The sequence below is a fragment of the Sorex fumeus genome, unplaced genomic scaffold (assembly GCF_029834395.1).
Source record: "Sorex fumeus unplaced genomic scaffold, SorFum_2.1 ptg000077l, whole genome shotgun sequence".
NCBI lineage: Eukaryota > Metazoa > Chordata > Mammalia > Eulipotyphla > Soricidae > Sorex > Sorex fumeus.
Genome location: NW_026606134.1, coordinates 1,695,408 through 1,723,290, shown reverse-complemented (window position 1 = coordinate 1,723,290; position 27,883 = coordinate 1,695,408). Strand labels below are relative to the sequence as shown.

The 27,883-nt window shown below is 53.4% G+C and overlaps 1 protein-coding gene across 1 annotated transcript; it reads right to left on the bottom strand.

The window, feature by feature from the left end:
• Nucleotides 1–31: 31 nt before the first annotated feature.
• On the bottom strand, nt 32–22,333 carry LAP3 (leucine aminopeptidase 3). Its single transcript, XM_056130350.1, has 13 exons — nt 22,180–22,333; nt 19,410–19,525; nt 18,045–18,099; nt 17,454–17,559; nt 15,561–15,720; nt 14,364–14,528; nt 13,280–13,438; nt 9,441–9,565; nt 8,106–8,194; nt 5,851–5,953; nt 3,377–3,456; nt 1,630–1,739; nt 32–588 (listed from the first exon to the last, which is right to left on the bottom strand). The coding sequence occupies exons 1-13, from the start codon at nt 22,279–22,281 to the stop codon at nt 399–401; spliced, it is 1,560 nt and encodes a 519-aa protein (XP_055986325.1). The 5' UTR covers nt 22,282–22,333; the 3' UTR covers nt 32–398.
• Between the last annotated feature and the right edge of the window lie 5,550 nt (nt 22,334–27,883).

Genomic DNA, 27,883 nt, shown 5'->3' with positions numbered 1-27,883 from the left:
TGGCATAAAGGAACACCCGAGCCACACCACGCAGCACAAAAAGTTGTATTTATTGTTTCTTGAATCACATCATAACTTTAGGTAGTTTTTCATGTTCATGATATCCAAAAATTCAAGTCTGCTCCTCCGTCCCTATCATAGACTCTGATCGCGAGGCTCTTTACAAAGCGTCTCCTTACAGACACCGGGGAACTCCTGGCCGCGCAAGGCACTGGCTTCTACCTTTACAAATCTCTGCGTACAATATTAAAAAAGAAGAAAAAGCACATTGAGCACTGAAGTGTCGCTGAATTCTACCGTGTTAAATATCCCCCTTCCTCGCCCCCTTCTAGCAGTTCACTCAAACGCGCTGATGTCCAGGTGTCCGGGACGGAGCCGCGCAGAGTCGGAGGCGGGGCCTAGGCGCTGTTCTGACTGAACCGAAGCAGGAACTCGATGAGGGTCCTGGTGGGCCTCCCGCTCATGCCTTTGCGCAGGTAGGGGACCTCATCTTTGTTGGTCATCACTCCTGCGATGTCTAAATGCGCCCACTTCGGGTGAGTCACAAATTCCTTCAGGAAAGCGGCGGCCGTGCACGCCCCTGCGGACCTGAGGAGGAAAGCACCGTCATCTCCCGCTGCCGCAGCCCGGAGCCTTCCTGGGGGCTCTGTTCCTGCTGAATAGGCCCTCTGACCAGAAAGCAGGAGTCTAACTTCCCTTTGTTTGGGGATCCAATCTGGTGGTGGACCAGGCTTACTCTGGTCTCCGTGCTCAGGGCTTACACCTGGTTCTGTTCTCAGGGATCACTCCCAGAGGTGGTCCGGCAGCATGAGATGCCAGGGACTGGACCCAGGTTGGCTCTCTGCAAGGCAAGTGCCCTCCCCACTCTACTATCCTTTCAGCCTCCCTTTGTCTTAATCAAACAGAGGGGCAGAAAACCCAGCTGCGTTCTGCGTTTACTCCTGGCTCTGTGCTCAGGGACCACTTCTGGTAGTGCTCCAGGGACCTTATGTGGTGCCAATGATTAGACGAGGTCGGTTGTGGGCAAGGCAAGCACCATCCCCGCTGTGCTATCTCTCTAGCTCCAAGAGTTAAGCTGTTATCTTATTTTCTCTCTTTGGGTCACACCCGGTGATGCTTAGGGGTTCCTCCTGGCTCTGCACTCAGGAATTACTCCTAGTGGTGCTTGGGGTACCATGTGGGATGCTGGAGATTGAACCTGGGTCAGCCATGTGCCAGGCAAACGCCCTCCCTGCTGGACTATCACTCCAGCCCAAGAGTCAAGCAATCACACACATGGGCCACTCTCTGGGCCCAAGGAATCTCTTAAGAAGTTAACCCAGAAATCACTTTCAAAATCGTTAACAGCCTTCCACAAAATCTCAGTATTTGACATAGGATAATACATTCCCTGCTCTTTCCCTTACCAGTGCTTAAAAGTGTCTTTTGATAGGAAAACATGCAAAATTCTGACCAGCAGCGGGGAACTAGCCTTCGAACACAAAAAGGCAGTGCAAATCACTACTTTCAAGCATCACGTTACCAGGAAACTGGAGAGCCGAACCTCTGCTAAGAGAGAAACCTGCAAGTGGTCGCTCTGGCAACGAAATACGATGGGGGGGTGGGGGGAAATGCGCTCATTTGACATACCTGTACTTCCCAATGTTGTTAAGATCAGCCAGCTGGCAATCCACAACCTGTCTGGTATAATGTTCAAAAAGAGGCATCCTCCACACACGGTCCCCGGTCTCCACGCTGGCCTGCAGGAGGTACAGGAACGAAGAACTGTCACACTGACACGGGTCCTGGGACGGTCCCCAACTTGACAAGAGCTGCTCTGGCCTGTGCCTCCGGGTCAGGCGGCCCCACAACAGAGGCCGTTTCAGTTGTGAGACGGCAGCCATGAGTGATGGACGGAACCAGGTGCTGGGACAGTCCCCAAGGTTCGCGGGAACTGCTTAAGTGAGGGCCCCGGACTGAAACCCACAGGCTGAGACTGGCCGAGCAGCGTTCCTGGAAGCGGGCGACACTGGCCCCTGGGGAACACCGCAAGATGACGGGGAAGTGGGGGCATCACTTTCTGTTTGATCGAACAGCGATATCCAATGCACAGGGTGGGTCAGAGAAGTTTGGGACCCTCTGCTGTAGGGCGTATAGGTTTGGCTCGGTGACCCTTGGGACCCGCGGAGTCATTTCCTCCCACTCCTTCCTCCCCACCCTCATCTGCTGTATTTACTGTGAGTACCACCCAGTGCTGGGGGAAAGAAAACCCAATGGCTGCAGCATCCAAGTTGCCACAGGCCAGAGGAACCTCTAGGATACAGGTAACCAGGAAGCAGCCCAGGCCAGCACTGTGGCGGCCCCGGGGATGCTGCTGCAGGCACAACAGTGTGGATTTCCTCTTTTCTTTTCCTTTTCGTTTCCAGGTCACTCCAGGACATGCTCAGGGACTGGGGACCACGTGGGGTGCTGGGGGATCGAACCCGGGTTGGCTGTGCGCAAGGCAAGTGCCTACTGCCTTTTCAGCCCCCAAACTTGGCTCCCCCCCCACCCCCCACCACCATCCTTTAAAAAGAAAAGTCTAAGTATCAGAACTACGATGTGGGTAGCCTGCTAAGAGAACTCTGTGGAGCACTGTGGCCTGGGAGCACAGGGTCTCAAGGGTGGGGACAGAGAGACAAAGCCGCCATGTGATGTGGCAAAGAGGCTGGGGTGGCCCTTTGACAGCTATCAAGAGGGTGTCGGGGACCCTGTGTGCCTCCACACTGGTGCACAGTCCACTCCGGTCACTTGCAGGGGTTGGCCTATGGGCATATCAGGGTTCCTGGGGCTCAGAAGAGACACGGGTGGGACAGGGCTGGGGGCGCTTCCTGCTGGAGGGTGCAGACGGACGAGGAGCACACGAGGCCTGGACTGGACACTGGCAAAGGAGAAAGCTGGCCCCTGAGGCGGGGAGAAGCCAGAAGAGCTGCCAGCAGAGGCCTGCTGGGAAGACTGGCTGCAAAGGACCACCCTGATCTTGCCCACAGACGGACTGTCCATGGGCGGCGCTCAAGCCCTCCTCCTGACGCTCATGCAAAGATACCCCTCCTTTCCTGGCTCAGGGGTTCCACATCGTGGCCTCGCCCCCACCCATCCCTGTCTGTCTCATTCCGAAGCCATGAGTCGGGAGGCAGAGGGGGACATCGTGTCCCAGAGTGAGGGAATGTTTCCCAGGACTCCAGAGTGTGTCACATTCACCAGCCGTGTGTGTGTGTGTGTGTGTGTGTGTGTCTAGAGGGGGTCTAGAGCATGCAGACCCCTTCAGAAGCAGTGAGGCAGGGCCTTAGCCGGCTCCTGGGTGGAATAACTGAATCACTATGTGACTATCTGGAATTCCCGTTTCTCCAAGTCTTACCTCAAACAGTTTGTTCCACAGCCAAGAGGAGTTGGTAAAGACCCCGGTGGCGCCCGAGCCCAGTGCTATGTCCATGGCACCTGCGAGACACACGTCCCTGACATTAGCGCTCTAGGTCCTGGCCAGGACGGTTCTCTGCGGCCCGCCGGACCCAATCACCATGGCTCCCCATTTCCAAATGGCAGGAGTGGAGCAGAGAGGACCCCATGGCCAGAACTTTCCTCGTTCTCACGCTAGAATCCACCTTTGAACAGGCTGAGGGGCCGGAGGCCAGAGTGAGCGGACGGTGAGGAAGGTGCTTGCCTTGCCCACAGCTGACCGGGGTTTGATCCCCAGCACCTCCTAGGAGTCCCCTGAGCCCCACACGGAGTGATCCCTGAGTGCAGAGCACAGCCATGTGAGGCCCCCAAAGCAGGGGCCGGAGAGATGGTGCAGTGGGTTGGGCATTTGCCTTACACGTGGTCGACCTGGGTTCGATTCCTGGCATCCCACATGGTCCCAAGGAGTCATTCCTGAGTGCAAAGCCAGGAGGAACCCCTCAGTATTGCAGGTGTGACCCAAGAAGCCAAAACACAAAACTAAACAAGTGTGCCTTTTCCTCTTAAAGGAATCGGGAAGGCAAGATTTCAGGAGGCCTCACCCGGACCCACAGCTCTTCAGACACTTTACAAAGCTGCTTCTCTGTGCAGCCGCACCCTTGCACACAGTAACCTGCTTCAGAGTCCGTCCGGCCCACGAGATGGAGTACCCTCAGCGCCTTCCTCTCCAGGAGCTGCCGGGGCAGTCCCTTTGTGGACAAGACAACGGAGGCCTCTGCTAAAGTCACATGCTCTCAAGGCCCAAGAGATAAAATAGAGCGGGCAGGGCGCTTGCCTTAAACCCAGAATTTGGGCTTGATCCCTGGCACCCCATACGGTACCCTCATCCCTGCCAGGTGATTCCCGAGCACAGAGCCGGGAGTAAGTCCTGAGCACTGCTGGGTGTGGCACAATCCCTGCCTCCCCCCACTCCTTAGTTAAAAATAAAGTCCCATGCTCTCAGAAACAGAATGACCTTTGACAGCAGGGGTCCCTGAGGATGGGGGACCCCCTCCTGCCATAAATGCGGGGCTGCAAGTGGATTCTTGCATCCCCTTGGGGCCCAGCTCCGGGAAGGAGAAGGTTCAACATCAATGTTCCGCGCATGAGCCCAGATGCAGGCAGGCGGTGAGGACCAGGATTCCTCACCATCCCCCTTACTGGCCTGCGCAGGGCAGAGCAGGGAGACGAAGGGTTGAGGTGCCAGCTAAAGGGAGCCCTGAACAATTGTTCAACCACAGGTCTGAAAGGAAACAGGATCCCATTTTGGCCCCAGGGGAGGCTCCTGAGGCCAGGGGAAGAATTAAAGCTCAAGGATACAAAATGGATCTCAACATTAATCTTCTTAGCTTGGGGTGGGGGAGGTGCACTCGGCCGGTCGTGTTCAGGTGCTACTCCCAGCCCAGTGCTCAGGAGACCTTCCAGTGCCAGGGCTCAAACCCTGCCCGGCCTGCATTCCAAACATCTGTTCTGAGCACTCTCTGGCTCCCAAACCTTGATTTTTCTTTTTTGGCTTTTTGGGCCACACCCGGCGATGCACAGGGGTTACTCCTGGCTCTGCACTCAGGAATTACTCCTGGCAGTGCTCGGGGGGCCATATGGGATGCTGAGAATCGAACCCGGGTTGGCTGCGTGCAAGGCAAATGCCTTACCCGCTGTGCTATCGCTCTAACCCCAAACCCTGAATTTTTAATTATTTTTTTGGTGGGAGTAGAGGGAGTGGGGGAGAGGAGGAGGATGGGCCAGACCCAGTGGTGCTTGGCTTTACTCCTGGCTCTGTGCTCGGAAATGTCTTCTGGTAGTTCCCAGGGAATCCTGTGTACTCCCAGGAATTGAACTGGGGTCCATGCCTGACCCCTCCGTGCTAGCTCTCAGGTCCAGTTCCTTATTTTCCCTTTCTTGGTGTTTCTTTTTTTTGTTTGTTTGTTTGTGTTGTGAGGTGTTCAGGACTTACCCCAGGGTCTGTGCTCAGGGCTTATTCCTGGTGAGACTCGGGGAGGGGGGTGGTCTGCAGGGGTGCTAGAGAGTGAATCCGGGCTGGCTGTGTGCAAGGCAAGTGCTTCCCTATGGCTCCCGCCCCTGGTCTGTTTCTTTGGCCATGCACGGCTTACTCATGGCTCTGTGCTCTGGGACGACTCCTGACAGTGCTCAGGGACACGGGGGGCCGGGGAATGAACTGGGGGTCCGTCACATGCCAGACAAGTGCCTGACTGCCGGCACTTTCGGGCCCCACCTCCGGCTTCTGCGACGCCTCAGGGTCGCCACACCTGAGCCACTTGCGAGTCCCTGTCTCAGAGTTACAGACTGGACTACCCAGAACATTCTCGAAACGGGCTGCCTGCATGTCCGGATGGGTTACCTCCGGTGAGGCTGGGAAAGGGAGCGGGGCTGGGTCACCTGTGAGTGTGGCCGCGTTGAGGATGACCTTGGGGTTGAAGGTGTGCGCGTAACACAGAGCATCAGCCAGGATGAGCCTCCCCTCAGCGTCAGTGTTGTCGACCTGCAGGGTCAACCCAAAAGCAAAGTGTCATGGAAGGCTGGCATGACCTGACTCCCAGGGGCCCAGGGGACAGAAACTCAACTTTGGCTGGGATCATACTGTACTGGGCACCACTGTTCAATGACAGTGAGAAACACCTGGAACCCTCATATCCATTAACTTCAGTAAAAAAAAATACACGTTTTATATATTATATATGTATATTTATATATTTTATATATTGCATATGTGAATGTGTATGTTTTTAATGAAGAATGAACATAAAAATAAACTAGTGCAATGTCTGTGATCAAGAACCTCAACACAGGGATGGGGGGTGGGGGGGATGCTGGGACCCGTGGTGATAGATGACGGGCACTGGTGGAGGGATGGGCACTTGATCATTGTATAACTGAAACCCAAGCACAAAATTTGTAAGCCTATAACTGTACCTCATGGTGTTTCACTAATAAAAAAAGAAGGAAAAAAAAAAAACCTGGGGGGAAAAAAAAAAAGAACCTCAACACAGGCCTGGAGTGACAGAACAGCGGGGAAGGCATTTGCCTCACAAGCGGCTGACCCGGGTTCGATCCTGGGCACCCCATAAGGTCCCTGAGCAATGCCAGGAGTAAACCCCCGAGCACTGCCGGATGTGATCCAAAAAGCCAAAAGAAAGAAAGAAAAAAGCATCCACGCAAAGGAAAAATGTGTGGTGTGGTGGTTTGGTCACCCCGCAGGATGCCAAGTCCTGTTGCGTGCCCACCACACCCCCCAGCAGAGGCAGCACCGTCACCCGTGAGCTGTCGCTTCCAGAAACTTCCTGTGGGTCCTGATTGTGCCTCAGTGAGAATGGGAATTTGGTCAACCGAAAAAGCAAGGGTCAATTTTTTTTTTCTTTTTGGGTCACACCTGGAGATGCACAGGGCTTACTCCTGGCTCTGTGCTTAGGAATTACCCCTGGCAGTGCTCAGGGGACCATATGGGATGCTGGGAATCTAACCCGGGTCGGCCGCAAGCAAGGCAAATGCCCTACCCGCTGCGCTATTGCTCCAGCCCCAAAAGCAAGAGGCCAATTAATAATCCCCAAGACAGATGACACCAGAACTGCGACCGATAGACCATGTCTGAGCCGCTCTACCAAGGAGGGGAAACAATTCAGGATTTCTCTACAGGCAACCAGGCTCCAGAGAGTCGACAGCTAAGTTACAGTCAAAGTTTCAGCCCGGGACTTCATTTGGGGTCCTGCGGTGGGCTGCGGAGGGGTCCTCCTGGGTCTGGGCTGGGGCATCACTCCTGGCAGAGCTCAGGGGGCCACTTGAGGTGCCGAGGACTCGCATGTGCAAAGCCAAGTGTCCTTTCCCCTGTACTATCTCTCTGGACAAAAACGCGGGGAACTTCAACAAGTCTGCCAAGAAGTCCATTCTGTCCCATGAACAGAGGCCTGGTGGCTGGAGTGGGGGTGGGGTGTGGGGTGTGTGAATGTGTGTGGGGAGGCTGGGGTTGAGTGTGTGTATGGTTGGGATGTGTGTGTGTGTGTGTGTGTGTGTGTGTGTGGTTGTGGTGGTGTGTGGGGTTGGGGTGTGTTTGTGTGGCTGGTGTGTGTGTGTGTGTGGTTGGGGTATGTGTGTGTGGCTGGGGTCTATGTGTATGGTTGGGGTGTGTGGGGGGGTGTGTGTGGCTGGGGTGTGTGTGGTTGGGGGGTGTGGTCGGGGTGTACATGTGGTTGGAGTATATGTGTTTGTATGTGTGTGGTTGGGGTGTATGCATGTGTGTGTGTATGTGTGCAGTTGGGGTGTATGTATGTGTTTGTGTGTGTGTGTGTGTGTGTGTGTGTGTGTGGTTGGCGTATGTGTGTGTGTGCGCACACGGCCAGGGGAGGACCCCCCACCCCCGAGTGTCATGCAGGACAGTGTTTCCCACCGAAGCACCTCCGGGGAGCCCAGGCACCACTGTCTGCCCTCAGCAGGGTGTGTGTCATGTGTGAGGCAGGTGGGAAAGAGGAAGAGGATGGCAGGAAAAGTATCTTCCAGATGCCTCGAGGTGCCACACATTCATGGACACAATTTGCGGCGTGGCTCCCCTTGGCCTGTGGCCGCACCCATGCCCACTCATGGTCTGCCTGGTATGTTACTTGGGGGCCCCCTGGGGCAGGGCTGTGTCTCCGTGCACACACCTGGATGGTCTTCCCGTTCTTGGCTCTGACGACATCCCCAGGCTTGTTGGCCTTGCCGCTGGGCATATTTTCACAGAGAGGGGCCAGACCTGCGGGAGGGGGCAAGACGGGCGTGTGGAAAGCGCAGGACCCAAGAGACCACGGCCACAAGCCACAGTCGCAGCTCTTGGAAAGAAGCCTAACTGATTCCCCGGGATGGCACCATCCAACAGATGCCAACGGTGGCCGAGACGAGCCTGGTGCCCTTGGCAAAGGCTGATGCCAGGAGGAGTTATGTTTGCTTTGGGCCACACCCAGTGATGCTCCAGGCTTACTCCTGGCTCTGCACTTGGGGGTCTGTCCGGGCAGGCTCAGGGGACCATGGGGTGGCCGTGTGCAATGTACTAGTGCTCCCCTCAGCAGGAGAATTCTTGAGTCAAGAAAACGAAAGACACACACGGCAAGGACAAGCAATGTGTGGTCCCCAGTGGGCTCTGGAACTAGACTGAAGACGTGTGTGACCACATCCACCCACACGCAGGACATTATTTTCAGATGCTGCCTCGTGTGAACTCAGCATCAGGGGTGTGGCCAGGGGGGTGCTGCTGTCTTGCCCCAGTGTCCCGTCTCTGGACATCAAGCTTAGGGACACCTGTCAGGAGCCGGGAAACTTCCTTTCCAATAGTTCAGCAAGGAAGAGACAGTATGGGGAGTAAGGGAAGTACTCGGCACACGGTCATGTTGGCTATGACCCTGGTCCCACATATGGTCCCCTGAGCACTGCCGGGTGTGGCCTTACATCCTCCCCACTGCTCCACCCAACACCAAAAAACACAAAAATAAAAACAGCGAAGTCAGCAAAAATGATGAGGATGCTGAAGTGGGGAGAGACTGTGAGAGCCACCCAGACTCCAGGCGGTCACGTAACCTAAGTAACACACACACTTAGCCCAAGTCACGTGTACAGACACAGAGCAAACACACACACACACACACACACACACACACAGAGCATTGCATCCAGTATCCGTCTGCACCCAGTGTTTAATCGGTCCCACCCTGTAACCCAGACCACTAAGCAGCTCCCCCAGGGGCAAACCCCAAGCCCAGCACGTGGCCCCAGCTGTCCACCACGTTTTTTGCGGAAGTGAAACAAATCAATCCCAGTCACAGCCCCGGATTGCAAAACCCACTCAGTCATCCCAGACAAGGAAAGACTTATCTGGGCTCGCCAGCTGCTGTGGATGAAAAGCCACTGAGAGCTGTTTCTGGGCCTTGTTTTCCTCCTTCCTCGCGATTAGCGGAAACCCTGTCTGTGCTATCGGCTCCCCGGGCGGGCCGGCCCGCCCCACTCACCCACGATGTTGATGGGCAGGTTGAGCTTGGCGGCGGACACGATGGCCGAGCAGATAGTGGCAGCCCCGCCCATGTCGGCCCGCATGAGGTCCATGTTCGCAGCAGGTTTGATGGAGATGCCGCCGCTGCAGGGAAGGGAGATGGACACATGTGCAGTTAGCAGCGGAGTGGGCCCAGGACCATCACCCGCTGGCGAGCTGGGTTTCTAAGCCTGAAGACTGGAATTCCAGACTCCCCACGGCAGCAACATTTCAAAGACTTATCAATAACGCCCACTTTTCTCCTACTTGAGTGCGACGTAAGCCGTGGCCTTGGCAGCATGCCACGGGCACGGCTCAAATCCCTTCCCCGAGCACCCGCCCGGGTGCATGCCCCCTGCAGCCCCGATGGTCAGGATGCTGAGAGGCGACCAGTTCAGAGGCTCAGGGGAGATCTTGGTGCCTTGTTTCTGCCCTTGTTTCGATTCTGTCACAAAGTTTCTTGTCTGTTACAAGTTGGCCACAGAGTCCCACCTCCCCCAGCCCAGGTCATTCCAGAACACAACCCGGCCCACAGGAACGGCTGTGATTGGAAGGACTGATGATTGGAAATGTTGGGGCATGCATGCCAAGAGAACTATTTTTTCTTCCTGAACCACATCCAGCCATGCTCAGGGCTTACTCTGGCACTGTACTCGGGGATCACTCCTGGGGAGCTCAGGGAACAATACGGGATGTCGGGAATCAAACCTAGGCCGGCCACAAGCAAGGCAAACGCCTTACCTGCAGTGCTATTGCTCTGGCCCACAGCTAGAACTCTCACTCACTGCTGCACTTAGTACAGTAACCAAGATATGAAAACAGCCCAACTATGGATGAATGGATCAAGAAATGGTGGTATACAAGGACTACTATACAGCCCTAAGAAAGAACAAGATTATGCAATTTGCAGCAACATGGATGGAGCAAGATGTCATGCTGAGTAGTCAGAAGGGAAGGAACAGACACAGAATGATCTCTCACGTGTGGGACTTAAAGATACACAGCAGGATAGCAGCAATAAAGGGCCAGAGGCAGCAGAACGGGAAACCTGATCCCCACAATTGAGTTGGGGGCAGGGGGCGGGGGTCTTTGGGAGAGGAAGGTGGGTAACTCTGGTGATGGCTGTGGTTTTGGGACTACATACTTCTCATTAAGGAGAAACCATTAATGATAATGGAAAGCAGAGTCTCAATAAAAAGAATTATTTTCAAAAATTGTTCTGCTTGGCAATTTGATAGTTTCTTCGCACAAATTGCACATGACTCTTCATTTCCAGGCATCTACCCAAGAGAAAGATAAACTATTATCTACACAAAGGCTTGTAGAGAATCCTGGCTTAATTACTAACTGGCCCAAACTGGAAACCATCTGATTTTTCTGAACAGATGAATGGATAAATGTCAGTTCTTTCCATACAATGGAATACTATGCAGCAACAAAGACGACCACACGGCTGGCATGACCTGCAACCTGACTCAATCTCTGTGTTAAGAGGAAAGAAAGAAGAGGCCCATCAGGAAAGACTCCAAGGACATGAAGAGGTGAAATTAAACTAGTGGTCTGGGGTGGTGTGTGGGAGAGGATGACAGCAAAATGTCCCCACTGAGCTTTGAGTGTGACGGGAAAAGTCCTAATTCTATGACAGATGATGTGAGGATGCATATACCTGTGAAAATTCACTGAACTAAAGAAACACTTAGAGGAAGAGTTTCCTGTGTGAGCAAATCCCAGGTCACCCTTCCCCCTTTAAAAAAACACTTAATAACTACCAACTGGGCTTAGGGCAAAGTCCGCAATCCTGTGAGCCCAGAATAACCCAGTCCTGCCAGCCCTTTGTCCGCCCTGCTGGCCTCCACCAGGTCCCACACAGGGTTCCAGCCACCCTGGTGGTTTTCCAATACCCAACCCCCGCCTACTCCTTACTGCTTGCAGCTCTCTGCTCCCCACTGTCTCATCCCGCCTTCTCTTCCACATCGGCAGCAAAAACTGGCCTCGCCCACTCAGTCACACCTCTGTGCTAAAGAATCCCAGCACACATGCACACATGCACACACAAAATCCCAGATTGATTGACATCAACAACAAGCTTGGTTCACAAGCTGAGTGTGCAATGTTTGCACTGAGACTGGCCTGGGGCAGAAAAATCAAAGCAATTCCAAGACTTCTGCCAACAGCTCAAGCTTGGAGTTTCCTTCTACACCACATGAGTAGGACAGCCATGCATGGCACTTAAAAGTGGACACTCAGAGTTTGTATGGCTGAAGCTCAAAACTTCGGTTTAACAACTGGGTGCCCAGGAAAGCAGTTCAGAAGCAGAGCCTTCCGGAAGTGAGACACTGGGTGACCCTGGGCCGTCTCAACGCTGAGCAGTACTGCAGAGGGGCAGGAAGCCACCTTTCAGGAGGGAACCACACCGCCCCAAGAGTTTATGGCTCGTCCAAGGTCCAGCACTCCACCCACCCACATCCGGCTCCTACTTCGGCCAGAGAAACATCCCAGCTTCGGGACAGGCCTCAAAGAGGCCAGAGAGATGCCGGCAGCCGAACAGACCAGCTCCGAAGCCCCTGAAGTGTACACAGCCACATGTGCAGCCACACAACACCTCCAAACTTCGCAGAACTGATAGCCCAGGAGAAGCAAGAAAATTAGGTGGGGAAACAGAGGAGCAGCCCAGTCAGCTCAGTGAATGCTCAGGCCAGGACGTTAGCAACCATTACCAGAGAGTTGCCATGACATGCAACAGAAAGTCAATTAGCACCTGCTACAGGAGCAGACTTAGGGGTTAGTGGGGAACTAGAGACAGGGTGGAGGGAAGGAAGGGCACGCTGGTGGTGGGATTGATGCTGGAATACCGAATGCCTGAAACAACTGTACTGTGAACAACTTTGTAGATCACAATGTTTAATAAAGTAAAAAAAAAAAAAAAAGACTGTATGGCTCTTGAGCTCAAGTATCAAGTTCCAGATGGACCAGGATCCCTGTGACACACAATTTCCTTTCAAAAACAAATTTAGCTTCGGGGAAAACACCTTGGCCCATTAAAATTTAGATAGAAAGTTTCATTACGTATGTTATCTGACCAAATGATAAATCAGAAAGCAAAATATTTATATTTTTCCAATTTTCTGCCTGTGAACTATATTCTGGCATTCAAGAACATTTATGTCTATTGAAATGAAGTAGGAAATTAAGAGTTCTAGTGTAAGAGGGGGAAAAAGCAAGTTTAACAAATGTCTGTTCTGTCCCGGGTTTAAGAAAAAACAACAAAAAATCATTACCTAACCCAGTTTTCTTTTTCAAGTCTCACACTCCATGAGCACCCCGAAACAAAGATCCACTAGGATCTATCTTTTCCAACTCAGCTTCGCCTTGGTTGAAATCATCCAGAAATAGCTTCCAAATCTAAGGAATACTTACAAATACCTAAGGGGGCCTTAGAGGGGTCAGCTCACGTGATTTGAAACAAGCAAAGGTTAGAACGCAAACTCCAGCTGCCTCACCATCACCCTGTCGGGAATCTTGAGTACCCAGAAGGAAGCATCGAATGTATAGTGAGACCTCTGAATGGGACCCAAGTTTCCCGGGAACACATCATTTACCACCCGGCTGCATCCTCACCTAGGTCTCTGATGCCTGACCCAGGGTAATGTCAGCATGACTGTGCCAAGTGCCCCGAGTCTGCCAAGCGGGAGGCATTCTGTAAGTGCCAGTGGGATACACTGAGAGTGACCAACAAGAGCGAGCCTAGCCCCGAGCTCTGAGGCCAGCTACACAGGAGAGCACCCACTGAAGCCCAACGCAGAGAGTCGCAAGAAGTACCTGTCAAAGGTGATTCCTTTCCCCACAAACACCAAGGGCTGCTCGCTTGCGTTGGCGCTGCCTTTGTAATGGATTTCCAAGAAGACCGGAGGCTCGTCGGACCCCTTGGCCACACTCAGGAACGATCCCATTTCCTGCTCTTCAATCCAGGACTTGGGTCTGTAATGCAGAAAAGGTGTAGTCAGATGTTGTTCTCTGTTTCAGTATGCCCTCTTTGTGAATGTCTTTCCGTGGCGTTTGGGCTTAAAGACAGGGCTTTGGGTCTGTGAAGTTTGACATTTAATCACTGACTTACAAAACAGACTTTACAAATGCTGTGCGTAAAAAGATTAAAAAGTTAGCATACAAAACTCTTAAAATATGGACCTGTTAGTAAGGAATCAATGATCACGTCTTAGTTACCATCCATGATTCCGGGGCCAGAAATCACTAGATTCTGAGTCTGATTCCTCATTCACCTAACAAAGTCACTATGACCCCATCCAAAGTTCTGTGTAACCTGTTTCATACAAACTAACTTCCAAGGGGCTGGAGACAGGCTCAGTGACAAAGCACATGCCTTGCATGCATGAGTCCTTGCTTCAACCCACAAAAACAAATTATATTCCAACAAGAAAAAAAAAACCCTCCCCCCTAAAAACCAAACCAAAAAAACATTGCAACAAATACAATTACATGCAGTGAAACCCACTTCTACGGTTCTACTGCAGTATGTGAGGATACATAAAAACAGTGAAAAGTGATTTCATGTTAAACCATGTTTTACATGGAACTGAACCATGCAAGGCAGATGCAGCACCCCTGCACTATTTCCCTCCAGCCTCAGCCATGCGGTTTCCGCACCTGTAGGTGGGAGCAGGCGGTGGGTGCCTAGGAGCACTGGGGGCCAGGGAGAAGCCCAGGGTGGTGTTCCCTGTGCTGGGTCTGGTCTGGGCAGAAGTGAGGAGGAAAGTGTGGTGGGGGGCATAGCAAGGGCAGAAACGGGGGCTGCCCTTACCTTCCCATTCCCCCTGCACAGGAAGGGGAGACGTGGGGGCTGGAGACCCTCAGGGCTGGGCCATCCAGACCACCGTCCCAAAATCACCTGATGTGGACCTCGGTTTTCGTGCTCGCGCTCTTGAGGTTCTTCTCAATGATCTGGGCAAACTTGGTGGGCGTCATCTCATTGGCCGGTGTCTCCATCAGCCGACGTGCCAAATTCTGCCCGTTGGCAAAGAGGACTCCTTTCTGCCAGGCTTCCTGGTCCCCACTGGCAGGAGAGAGAGAGAGTGAGCGTGGGGCTCGCTCCCCAGAACGCTGACCCTGCCCCGGCACGGCAGAAGCTGCCATGAGAAGCCAAGGGGGAAGCCTACGGGGGGAGGGGACAATGCCCACAGAGGCCATGGGTCCGGTCCTTGTGCCCTGACCCCTGATACTCTCAGACAGGACCCCGCTGTGCTCCAGGCCCAGCCCCAGCCCTAACCCACACCACAGATGCTCAGGCCCCGGGCAGGACCCCTCTGCACCCTCAGCGGGAAGCTTGGACATCGTCTGAGGAGCCCCCCTGCTGGATGGGAGGGCGAGGATGGGACCCCTGTGTCTCTGGCCCACAGGTGCTTATGGGGGCAGGGCGTGGAGTGATGCAGGGAGATGGGGACTGAGGTCACTGTTGGCTGCGCTCAGAGGTTACTCCGAGCTCCGTGCTCTGAGCTCACACTTGGAGGGGCTAAGGGGACTTGATCTCAGGCTTGGCTACACGCAAGGCCAGTGCCACACACCCAGAACTCTCTTCAGTCCCTCTTTTATCTTTTCCTTTGAAAATGCTCGCAGGTGGGGCTGGAGCAATAGCACAGCGGGTAGGGCATTTGCCTTGAACGCGGCCAACCTGGGTTCGATTCCCAGCATCCCATATGATCTCCCCGAGCACCGCCAGGAATAATTCCTGAGTGCAAGAGCCAGGAGGAACCTTGTGCACCGCCAGGTGTGACCCAAAAAGCAAGAAATAAATAAGATTTTAAAAAAGAAATAAATAAAAATGGTTGCAGGGCCGGGGAACAAACCCAGGACTTCCGGCATGCAAGGCCAGTGCCCTAGATGCAGGTCAGAGAGTTGGTCGGCACCGCCTCCCTTGCTGAGCAGTGGAATGGAGGGGCACCGGAGGACAGACGGGGCAGGAGTTGGGGACGTGAGCCAACGCCTTCCGTGGCACAGGCCAGGGGTCAATCGTGGAGACGGCATCCGGCCCAGACACTGATGCAGGTCCCTGCCCAAAGGTCCCCGCGCCCGCCTGTCACTCCCTCACCTCCCATACAGCTTCGCCGTCACCACCGTCTTCTTCTTCTGCTTCAGCTCGTCGTACTCATAGAGGCCGAGCAGGGCTCCCTCAGCGGCTGCCTGTGCGTCCCCACACGGGTCCACCTCCACGGAGGTCAGCTCCAGGTCCTGGACCTGCCTGCAGCCCGCTGCCGAGGAGAGGCCACCGGAAACCGTCAGACAGACATACAGCGCAGCCAGGACACTGCCACCTCCTCCTCAAAGCTGGACCCCCTCCGGCCCCCCCCCCCCCCGCCCTGTCTGACAGTCACCACTTACTTCCAGCCGCCACCCCCCAGCTCTCCCACATCTAAGGGGAGCTCGGCCCTCGCTGCCTCACACATCTGAGACACAGACTTCAGCTCCCCCCACTAAAGCAACGACAAGAGAAATGGCAACTCTGATGTTGGAGCCAGAGAACCGGCCAAAGTCCATCATTGAGGTTCTCCTGTACTCAGGCAGGCCAGCAAACACGCCCAGATGCAGCGCCACGCCAACCGGGAAAGTCAATCAAGTGAGCTGACGGGTCAAAGATCAACGGGGCTCCTAGCCTCCGCCCACGGCAGGCTGTCCAACGCCTCCATCGGCCCAGGCTCCGTAGCCAGCGGCACCCACCTCAATGCCTATCGGCCAACTGATGCCTCACAAATCTACCAGACAAATGGATTCATGAGGGAGCTCATGGGCGATGAACACACTATGTGTTCACTTTCTTCCCTTTGTCAACAGGAGGACTCCCAGCCGTGGAAAAGTTGGCAATGCTGAGCGGAAAGGACGATCCACCCAGCAGAGTGACTTCCTGTAAGCGAGACCCCTGACACTCTTATGGCGACCATCAACAAATGAGCAATAGTGAAACTACCCAGCACGGGTTGGGGAAATAAAACCACCAGGCGCTTCCTTCTCTAGCACCCGGCCAGGCCTGCGGGGGGAGTGAACCCAGTCTGGTTTAGGTGAGCAGTTTCTCAGTGGCTGTGGAAGAGATGGGGACAGAGATATTTAAAAAAAAAAAAAAAAAGTTCAGAGAGAAAGAACTGTAAGCAGGCCGACCCGGTTCCATCCCTGGCACCCCATATTGTCCCCCAGCCCTACCAGGAGCAATCCCTGAGACTGAATGATCACCAGCACACACACACACACACACACACACACACACACACACACACACACCATGGCACCATGGGGGAAAAGCTCAATTTAAGAGCAGATCCCAGGACCGAGAAGATAGTACAGTGAGTGGATGGGTCACATTCAATCCCTGCACCCCTGTAGGGCCCTGAGCCGCGGCAGGAGTGATCCCTGAGCACAGAGCAAGGAGGAAGCCCTGAGAACTACCAGGCAGGGGACCAAAATAAAAAAAAAAAATTGAGAGCAGATCCCAAAGAATCCTCACTAGCTTTATTTCAGTTTTGGGCCACACGTGGGAGTGCTCTGGGGCTATTCCTGGCTGTGTGCTTAGAAGTGTTCTGGGGGGGGGGGGGCACACAAGGGGTCCCATGCAGTGCCAGAAATGGAAACTGACCACCAGCACACAGAGACAGATCTAGGCCTCCAAGCTGGGCCTGGCCAACTTTAAACTTTGTTCAGTAGCACTATAGCACTGTCCTCCCATTGTCCATCGATTTGCTCAAGTGGGCACCAGTAACGTCTCACAACAAATAGTGAGACTTCTTGTTACTGTTCGTGGCATATCGAATACTTCACGGGGAGCTTGCCAGGCTTTGCCATGTGGGCGGGATACTCTTGGTAGCTTGCCAGGCTCTCCGAGAGGAGCAGAGGAATCGAACCTGGGTCAGCCGCATGCAAGGCAAATGCCCTACCCACTGTGCTATCGTTCCAGCCCAAACTTTCTTCAGTATTAAGGTCCAAATCAAACGATTACCTGCAACAGCAACTCTGATGTTCTCTTTGCCTTCATTCCAGTTTTCCAGGTCATCAACTCCTGCTGTCCTTTTGCCAAGGCCGACCACCACCACACTAGGAAAGTCCTGTTCACAAACAAACAAGAATAGTGTCACCACCCCACCCCTTCCCTAGCGTGTGCGCACACCCTGCGCGCACACACACACACAACACACACACCTTGCTCTTCCCCTCTGGTACTCTAACAACCCCCCCCCCCCCCCCCAAAACACCTGGCATCACCTCAGTACTGGGAAAAACTTACTGTGAAATGTGTTAGGAAGCCCTGTTCTCGGTTAAGTGTTTTAACTTGATATCATGGAAGGTACAACAGGAACAATCCTGCAATTCATTCTCCCAGGTAAGAAAGGGCACCCCTTTCAGGGCAACGCCACAGAGCCAGCCTGCAAGCTGAGGAATCTAGGGGAGTGGTACGCGGGGCACAGTCCTTTTGGATAGAAATTTGCCTCTTTACATGCAACTAAAACAGATGCAACAGCCACCACAGTTGGGAGACGGCAGGCAGGTGTTCCTGGAAGCATTACCCAACAACCTCATCTTCATCTCTTACCTCATGCAGTCCATAGAAGGTCCGGGTCTTGCCTGTCTTTAGTGGCGGTCCAGACCTGAAATAAGAAGAACACGGGTTGTTTCAAACATCACAGTTTGCGCCGCTCACTTAGAAAACAACACTCAGCCATCCTGAGCATCACAACAATACTCTCGCCATTCTGTGAATCTGCTGCACTTGTTTCCCCCCAAAAAAGTATGAATTCTCCCTGGCCTGATTTCTCAGACACAGCCCCTCTAATTCAAGCTTACAATCAAGCAGGGGCTGGAGAGAGAGGGCACAGCAGGCAGGGCACTGGCCTTGCGTGTGGTCCACCCAGGTTCGATTCCTGAGCTCAGAGCCAGGAGCCATCCCTGAGTAGAGCCGGGTGTGACCCCCAAACCCAAGGCAATAGAAGAACCTAACACACTTTCTGAGAAGTTGGACCACACACTTCTCTGAAGGCCGACGGAAAGGTGACACCAGGGGTGGCAGAAGAGAATGGATGTGGTCCTGCCGTCTTCCCAATGAGTGACACAAGACACCAAGACACCAGGAGGGGCCACACTGACGGCAACACGCTGAGAAGAGCAGATGGGATGCTGGGGGCAACTTCCAAGTGAGACAGATGGCGGCAGGCACTCCGGCGGGCAGCTGCCAGTTATCAGTTAGCAAAACCGGGTGGCACCCGGCGGAGTGGATCAATCAAGGAGCCAAGACACCCATCTCCCGGGGAAGGATGGGTCACTGAGAAGGGGGTGCAACGTCTGCTCCCCAAAGACCAGGCATCATTTTCCAACCTATCGGATGCTAGTAGTTTATATCCACAACCCAGAAAGCCAGGAGCTGCTGGGGCTGATGGTGCCACGTCAGTTTCGGCCACTGTGTCCTGCGGCTCCGGACCTGGGAATGATCTAGACCCTGGGTGACGTAGATGATGCATGAAGGGGAGACTCTCAGGGTCCACCCGCTCGGAAAGACTATAAAGTCTCTCTGACCCCCTCCCCAGGTGGGGTACACGTAAACATTAAGACCAAGAAGACTGGCCAGTTGGTGACTGGGAAGGCCAGGACCGCATCCTCGGAAGGTTGTGAACACAGTCAGGGACAAGCGGGAATTAAAGGAGAGGCCGGCGGGAAGGCAGGAGTGTGGCTGAGGAAACTGGTACTTTCCCGATCCTAGGGTGATGGAGCTGAAGTGGCCAGACTTCCCGAAATCACAGACCCACCCGAGCCAAAACACAAAGGACCCAAAGCGCATTCCAGAGACATACTTTCACTTCCACTGACAACTTCCTGGACTTCGTGCCTGTTTATCTACCCACCAAGAAAGCGGGGCCAAAATACTCCGCCACGGGGGCATTCTGTCCAACGGGGATGTACTTACACGCTCAGAGTTTGCCTCAGCTTTCCAGACACCAATTTATCAAAATTCTCTCCTGCACTTGTAAACTGTGGCACGTCATCGTCCTTCTCCTTACTGTAGATTCCTAGAACCAGGCCCTAGAAGTGGGAAAAGAGGAATATAAGTAGAGGGGGTCACATACATCTACTACCCCTCGGGGCCCCAAATTCCAGAACAATCAAATCACTCCACTCCAAACATGCCCACCCAAGGGTCAAACAGAATGAAGCGAGGACAGCAGCCAGTCTGGACAGGCAGCTGCCCTCGGACCCTGAAAATTCCTCCAAATTCCTGCCATGGCAACATTAATTGTGAGTTTGTCCTGGGTCTTCATTGTTTGGTTGGTTGTTTTGTTTGTTTTCTTTGGGGGGGGGGGGCTGGGGACACACCAGTCAGTGCTCAGGGCTGACTCCCAGCTCTGCACTCAGGGATCACTCCTGGCGGGGCTCAGGCAGCCATAGGGCATCCAAGCTGGGTCAGTCACAGGCACAGAGTGAGGCCACCCGGTCAAATACCTCAAATGGAGTCCCGGAGCATATTGGCTCTAGGTTGCCCCCGTGACTGAGAAACAGATACAGGTGGGGTTCTCCTTCCCCTCAAAGGCCAGGTATGAAACAGGAGAGAAAGGTGCACCCTCAGTCCTGGAGAAGGGCCTTGTCACCAGAAATGGGAAGAGTGAGTGTGTGTGTGTGTGTGTGTGTGTGTGTGTATGTGTCTGGACGGGGGGGGGGGGGGCTTGTCGGGGAGCTGGAGGAGCACTTCTAACTTCCTCCAGTCTCCTGTTACTTCCCTGCTGGGTGCAGAAGCACCCAACCCCAGTCACTAACCCAGAGACCTGTTCTTGTCCCATCCCTCCATCTTCCCAGGCTGCATCACTTCAGGGGTCTTGAAGGCCTCTCTGCACCTTCAGTTCACACCCTCTGAAGGTTCCCACGTGCATGGATAAATATCAAATACTGGTCTCGTCCCGACAACCTGCCCAGACTCTCAGCCACAGAGACTCCAAGGACAGTTTCCCTTCCCGGCTCCCATCCCCGCAGACGCCTTCCCAGGCAGGACTAGGACACAGGGTCTGGCGCCACAGTATAACGGGGGGGGTATTTGCCCTGGACACAGGTGACCTGTATTCAACCCCCACTCACCACCCCCCCCCCCCCCCCCCCCCCCCCCCCCCCCCCCCCCCCCCCCCCCCCGCCCAGCACCACCAGGAGTGATTCCTGAGTGCAGGGCCAAGAGTAACCCTGAACATCGCTGGGTGTGGCCCCCCAAAATAAAATAAAATAAGAGAAAAAAGAGACAGCAGCTCAGAGCGATCAGCAGAGCGTGAGACGTAAGCCTGGGCTCTGCAGCCCCAAACACCTATCTAAGGAAATAAACTAAGGGAATCATTCAAAGGCCGCTTCCTCCCCCTCCCAGGGCAACCGAAACGGAAACGCACACAGCCAGAAAAGATGCCTGCCTTCAGCACCCTCCGCCTTACTGGAAAGCCATCCCACAGGCCGGCCGGAAGTATCAGACAGGGGGCAGGGTAGGGCACCTGCGGCTGTCCTGGGCTCCGTGCCCGGCACCATGGACGGTCTCCTGAGCCCAGCCAGGAGTGATTCCTGAGCATAGAGCCGGGAGTCAGCCCTGAGCACTCCAGAGTGTGGTCCCCAAAACCAAAAGGGGGAAAAGAAAGCAGCACAGCCACACTGGTGGGGGGGACTTACTCCCCTCTGTGTCTTCACTGTCTCCCCCATCGAGGCAATTTCCTTGGCGACAGTCACTTCCAAGTTCCAACATTCCACTGACCGCCCCATTGCCCGGGATTCCACAGAATCACGCGGGGTGGGAGGCGGGGGGCGAGCGAGGGAACAGGGCGGGGTCGTCCCGAGTGGCCGGTCACCTGGGACCGCCAGAATCAGGTGACAATCTGGTCCCCTCTCCTGCTGGAGCAGGACCTGGAGGCCTGCGGCCAATCTTCACTGAGAACATTCCTCGCTAGGGTCAGTCGTTCCTTTCGGGTCCCCCACGCTGTGAGTCCCAAGCTAGTGGCCTTTCTTTCCCCTCTCCGGATCCTTCGCATTCCCAACGTGCCCTGCCCCGCTTTTAGGGGGGCTGGGGGGAGCGTCCAAGTTGGCCTGGACTAAGTAAGCCACTCTCTTCTGCAAGCCACTCTCCCTCGGGCGAGGCGGGGAGTCGCTCGGCAGAGCCCGTTTCCCCAGAGAGAGAGAAAAGAGATTTTCCTCCAGAAACCCTTCCAGGCACTTCGCTCCCGGAGGACCTGGGTCCGTCCTGGCCCCGAAGCGGGGACCCGCCCTTGCACGCGGCCGGAGGAGGAGGAGGTCCCGGCGCGGGGCTCGTGCGGGAGTGCTCCCCCGGGGGCGCATTCTCCCCCCAGCTCGAGATTCCCCCTGGCTAAGGTGTCTGCACCACCTTGGGTACCGCGCTCCGCTGGCTCTCGAGCACGACACAGCATGATGAAATAAGGCACAGCCCGGGGTGGGGGCGGGGGGTGCAGGAAACGGTCACTCCAGGGCGCCCTTTCTCTCCTCTCCGGCCCTGATGGCCCTGACCCTGGCACCCTCTTCGATGCAAAAGGACGACGAGCGCACACCCTCGGCACGGACCCGCGGAGAAATCCCTGTGCCAAGCGGAACCGGGGGCAAAGGGAGAACTTTGCCGCCGATCCTTTGCAACTTGGCGCAGAAGCGCGGGACCCACCTCGCGGCCGTGGCCACCCTCCGACCCGCGGCACCCGGCGCTCCCTCACCTTGGTCATGTCTGCAGCGGCGAAACCCCGAGCCCAGAGACGCTGCACGCCCAGACGCTGGACCGCAACTCGCCCCGCAGCCGGAAGAGGCAGCAAGAACATCTTTCCAGCGCGGCCCCCAGCACCGCCCTCCGGCGAGCACGTGGCGCCGGGGGGCGGGGCCTCCGGGAGCGAGCGCCCGAGGCCAGGGGCGTGGCCAAGAGCGGCCCCGCCCGCCCCTGGAGGCGGGGCGCGGGGCGGGGTGAGGCGCGCGCGTACGTGCTCGGGCACGGGACGAGCGTGCGTGGGTCCCGGGGGCGGAGCCTGCGCCCGGCGGGTGGGAGCGACCGGGTGAACGGTCCCGGCCGCGAGCTCGCACGCGTGCGCGTGCGCGCGCAGGGCTGTCTGAGGCGAAAGTGGGAGGAGTCGAGGTTAGAGGGGCGGGGTATAGGCGGGGCTCCCGGCGCTCTGGCCAATAGGAACGTAGCACTGAGTTTGGGGGGCTGGCGGGGAGGGGTCAAGGTGGCTGAACCGGCTTCCTAGCCTTGAGCTAGAAGGTCAAAGTGGGCGGTAAAGCCGCGCCGCCGAGTTCTTTTTAATTGTCCTTATTTTTGAACTTTTTGGCAAACTTGTCTTAAGGTAAAACCCAGTACGGCAGTTAGCTCAAATATTGGTTTGGGGAAAGACACTTAATTTTTTAATTTTAATTTTTTTTTTTTGCTTTTTGAGTCACACCCGGCAGTGCTCAGGGGTTATTCCTGGCTCATACACTCAGGAGTCACCCCTGGCGGTGCTCAGGGGACCATATGGGATGCTGGGTATCGAACTCGGGTCGGCCGCGTGCAAGGCAAAGGCCCTACCCGCTGTGCTATTGCTCCAGCTCCAAGACACTTAATTTTTTTAAAAAGGAAGGGTATTCTTTTTTTTATCCCGCTATAAAAATTTACATAGTTGAAAGCACCTTGGAGAGGAAAACCATTTCTAATGCTAACCCTGGTATCTGAGGAGTAGAGGTTGGCAGGGCCGCTGACTGGTTGGAAGGAAAGAATGTCTGCTACTTCTAGGTGGAGCGAGGATTTGGCCACCCTTCCTTGAAGGCTGGGCGACGAGGCGTATGGTAGATCCTCTCGTTCAGCATCGGAGAGGGCAAAGTTGCATCGCAAACTCACAAAACTTCGAAAATCTTTCTTAGCACTTATAAAGTGCTCCTCCTCCTTCCAGTGAGCTGAGGCTGCAGTTACCACCAAGAAATGGAATGGGAAGTGAGTCAGACAGGGGGACAGACACAGGATGACCTCACTCATATGTGGGATGTAAAGAAACACAGCAGGGGAATAACCAAAGCCCAAAGGCAATAGAAAGAAAGAACAAGAGAGCTGGTCCTTACTGGGAAGGTTGCCACTGGTGGGGGGGGGAGGGTAGGAAGTGTCAGGAAGGGACCACTGGGACACTGATAGAAGTGATCTCTCAGTGAGTACTGGGTGCTGAACGGAGGGAAAGTGATTTGCATGATGGCCTATTAGTAACAGTACTGTGAGTCACAGTGCCTAAAAGGGGGGGGGGCGGGGAGAGAAAAGAAAGGTGGGCTGGAGGGTGGGGGGATAAAAGTGCCTGCAATATGGGCAGGCTGGGAAACGGGAGGGAAATTGTAGACACTGGTGGAGAGAAGTGGACACTGGTGAAGGGATTGGTGTTGAAACAGAGTATACTTGAAACTCAATCATGAGTAACTGTAACTTTGTAATTCTTGGTGATTCAATTTAAAAGAGTGGGGGCAGGTTGGGATTGGGAGGGAAACTCCGGATATTGGTGGAGGGAAGGTCACAGTGGTGGTGTTGGAACACGAAATGCTTGAAACAAGTGTGTAATGAACAGCTTTGTAAATCACAGTATTTTTAATGAAAATCATTTTTTTTGAGAAAGGAATGTGAACCCTGTTCTCCCCACCTTGTGAGTGTGTGTGTGTGGGAGAGGGGATAGGAGGAGGTTCTGTGAACTTGAGAGGTGACCCCTTAACTGTCCTGTGTGTCACTTTCCTCTTCTAGGAAAGACTGTCACTTTCCTTTTATTTACTACTGTAGTCAGGGATAACTTGACTCCTGGTATTTCTTGTTTACTTTGATTTTCAGTTTAAGGACCTCACCATTTTCATTTTCATTTGCCTAACGGAAGAAGGGAGAAATAAATTTCACATCTCCCACATTACTTTTGTGCTTACTAAACAATTTGAAATGTAAGATATGGTCATCCACCACGCCCTACGTTTACTAAGTGTTTACTAAGTTTTACTGTTCCAAATCTTGTGATACAATAGAACATATTGGCCTCAAGGACTTTATCATCTTACTAGATAAGCCCGGGATTCTGGGATCCCAAGCTACAAGATGGACAGCGACAAGAACATGATAATGTAGTTTTATTCCAGTATACTGGGGTCAATTATCTTACCCAAAGAGTGGTCTCTTGATAGCGACCCCGACTTCAGACAGCAAGCAGTTCGATTACTTAAGCAGTGCATGCCTTATTGTTTCAGAAAAGAATCTTACTTAGTTACCAAACAAAGGTGTTTTGGCAAGTGTCTAGGGTAGCAGTGGTTAGACAGCAATTAAACAATAATTTCCAGTACCAGTACCAATTTCATGATTATATAGATTTGTTGGGCTGAGCGATAGCACAGTGGGTAAGGCATTTGCCTTGCACGCGGCCGACATGGCCGACCCGGGTTCAATTCTTCCGCCCCTCTTGGAGAGTCCGGCAAGTTTCCGAAAGTATCTCACCTGCAAGGCGAAGCCTGGCAAGCTACCGTGTTGTATTCAATATGCCAAAAACAGTAACAAGTCTCACAATTTGTTGTGAGATGTTACTGGTGCCCGTTCAAGCAAACCGATGAACAACGGGAGGACAGTGCTACAGTGCTGTTCTTTTAGGGTTAACAAAAAGCAACTTCTGGGGCATTGTGAGAATTGATTAATCGAGGCCACTTGCTGAGCACAGGAACTTTCCCAGGTGGGTTCAGGTTGGCTAGTTATGCATTGTTTTATTGCTGGGGAACTGAATCTGTTTCATTTCCAGAAACTGAACCTGAGGCCTACCTGATTTTTCTCATTTCTGCCGCCTGTCAATGGTGTCAGTTTCGCCCTTACAGTAGCTATATCTAGCACGAGATATATCATGACTCTATGATAAATGGTGTTTCATACAGTTATATGCACACATTTTCCAGTTCCTCCAATCCTCTTCTTAGTTAGACCAAAACTTTAATTTTATGCCATGACCGCCCGATAGCCTCTGCCGACATTCCACATCTAGATTATGTGTTTTCCTCCCAAAGCAGCCTGGGTCAAAGTGCTAAGCACCTGTAATTCTTCTTGTTGCCTTCCCCCCGGGCACCTTGGAAACTACAGCTTCCACCTCTGCATCCCCAGGACCTAGAAGGAATCTAGGCTAGCTGACACAGACACACGGTGGTCATAAAATGCTGCAATGAATCCATGATTGAGTTTTAATGCACGAAGCATTGATAATTACAGAGCACACCATTCCCTGAAGGCCACCAGGCCTACTTCTGGCCTTCAGGTAATAAAGGAAAACCAAAATGAGTGAAATTAGCCAGTAGAATGAGGCAAGACATGGACTGAGAAGAACAGTAGGTGAAGGAGGAATGTGTGGGAGGATGCTGGGTTGGCTTGGGGTGTAGGCATCAGTCCTGCCTGAAATCAAAGGTGGCCACAGGAGTGACGCCAGTTTAAAGAGGAACTTGAAAGGCCAGAAGAGCTTATAATTCCTGTGGGAGTTCATCATGGACTCAGTGATATTCTCTATAGAAGTTGGGGGAAGTAAAAGTCGGAAGTCTGCCGGATAGAGCGTGGAGTCAAGGGCGAAGAAAGACTAGGAGAAAAGTGAAACTGCCCCACTTGCCTGCAGGGCGGGTGGGGTGGTTTCTTTCTACCTTTCTTGTACTTCAGCTGATCTGATCATTAAAATGACATAAGACAGTATTTACAGGAGATTAACAGAACAATTTCAGTTCAAACATATGGGAACTCCCACGCAGGCACGAGAGGTGCCAAAGCAGTCAGACCGAAACAAGTTCATAATGTGTCATTGTGAGCTGGGCCTTTCAACGGGAGGAGTATATGCCACAGGGCAGTAAGAAAAGCGAATGTTTGCTCTGCTCTACAGAAAGTTCATACAAATTGATTCTGATTCCAGGCAAGGCTCAATTCTTCTCTTTCCCCTCGTGGTTTTTGGGCGCACACCCAGTTGTGCTCAGGGCTTGCTCCTGACTACACTCAGGGATCGTTCCTGGCATGACTGGGGACAGAAGGGGCCTTGGGGATTGAACCTAGGTCAGTCCTGTGCAAGGTAAATGCCTTAATCATTGTACTATTTCTCCAGCCCTCTGCAAAGCTAAATTCTTTCTGGGAGTTAAGGGAGAGCAAAATTTGTTCTTGAGCCTGTTGGATCTCAGTTGACTTTAGCTCAAGATAATTCACATGCCCAAATGGTCACATCCTGGGAGCTTGTTCTGAACTCCCTCACCAATGAGGCAACTCCACCGAGTTGTGAACCAGTCTACGGGATCCCTTCACCGCTCTGTAGACTAATGTTCAGTGCAACCCATGACTTGCTTATAGATACGCAATTATGTCTTGAGAAGCTCACTGCATAGTTACCCCCTTCCTTTTTTAAAAATCTCCATTTGTACATTTATTCTAGTATCCTTAATCTCTGTGGGTATGGGTTCTCAAAATTCTCTGCCAAACTTAATACAAACACTGTTTTCTTTGTGAGTTAGGTTCAAGCTTCATCATCTGTTCACTTTTTACATCTTCATGAGACTCATGCTTTTAAGCTTCTGGGAAAGTATCTTTTAATAAAGGGCAAGTGGATAAAACTTGTGGATTCACTCCATTTGGGAAGCAAAAGGAGACTGCCAGCTTCAGCTTCTTAGTGTCAGAAATGATCCACTGCCCTGTTCAGGGGCCTGACCCTCCCTTCTTGCATATGAAAGGAGAAGTTGGGAAGGTGATGGGCAGTTGGGGAATAGATGCTGACTCTGACATAACTCTGGGATGTTGAAGAAGGCTGATAGAAAACCATCCAGGGGGAGCTTGAGCAGTTGATGAAGAATTTCCCAGGATGATTTGACAGTCAGGAGTTTGGTGGTTACTCTCAAAGAGACATTACAGGGCATGAGGAGCAGAGAGAATGGGCAGGTGGGAGAACCAGCGATGCCGAGGGGAGAGGGGCCAGAGAAGAAGAGACCTAACCAGTAAACTGTGTGGAGTAACAATCAGTTCTTTGTAGTGCAACCTTGGAAAGCTACATCAAGAGTGGTTGTAGAGATAGGACAGGCCTTGCCTTGTACCCCATAACCCCAGGTGCCATCCCTGGCTTTGCTTGTGGTCTCCTGAGCTCAGAGACATGGCTAATTCCTGGTTTCCTGAGCTCCACCGGCAGTGATCCCTGAGTAAGCCAGGAGTAAGCCCTGAGCACCCAGAGGGTCGCACTGCTTTTTAGCTGAGAAGTTCAAAACGTCGATATTGGGCTGGAGATACAGTTCAGGGCTTAAGAAGCTTGTCTTGCATGCAGCCAACACTGGTTTGATCCTTGGTATCCCTGATGGTTCCCCAAGCACTGTCAAGAGTGTGATCTCAGAGTGCAGAACCAGGAGTAAGCTCTGAGCACTGCTGAAGATGGCCCTTTCTCCCACCCCCACCTC

Bases quoted from the DNA above. Each gene is read 5' to 3' on its own strand.
- LAP3 (XM_056130350.1), bottom strand. From the start codon at position 22,281: ATGTTCTTGCTGCCTCTTCCGGCTGCGGGGCGAGTTGCGGTCCAGCGT. The intron at 13,439-14,363 runs GTGATTTTGGGA...TCTGCATTACAG, and splicing joins AAAACCGAGGTCCACATCAG to ACCCAAGTCCTGGATTGAAG. The intron at 589-1,629 runs GTATGTCAAATG...TTTCCTCCTCAG, and splicing joins AACAACATTGGGAAGTACAG to GTCCGCAGGGGCGTGCACGG.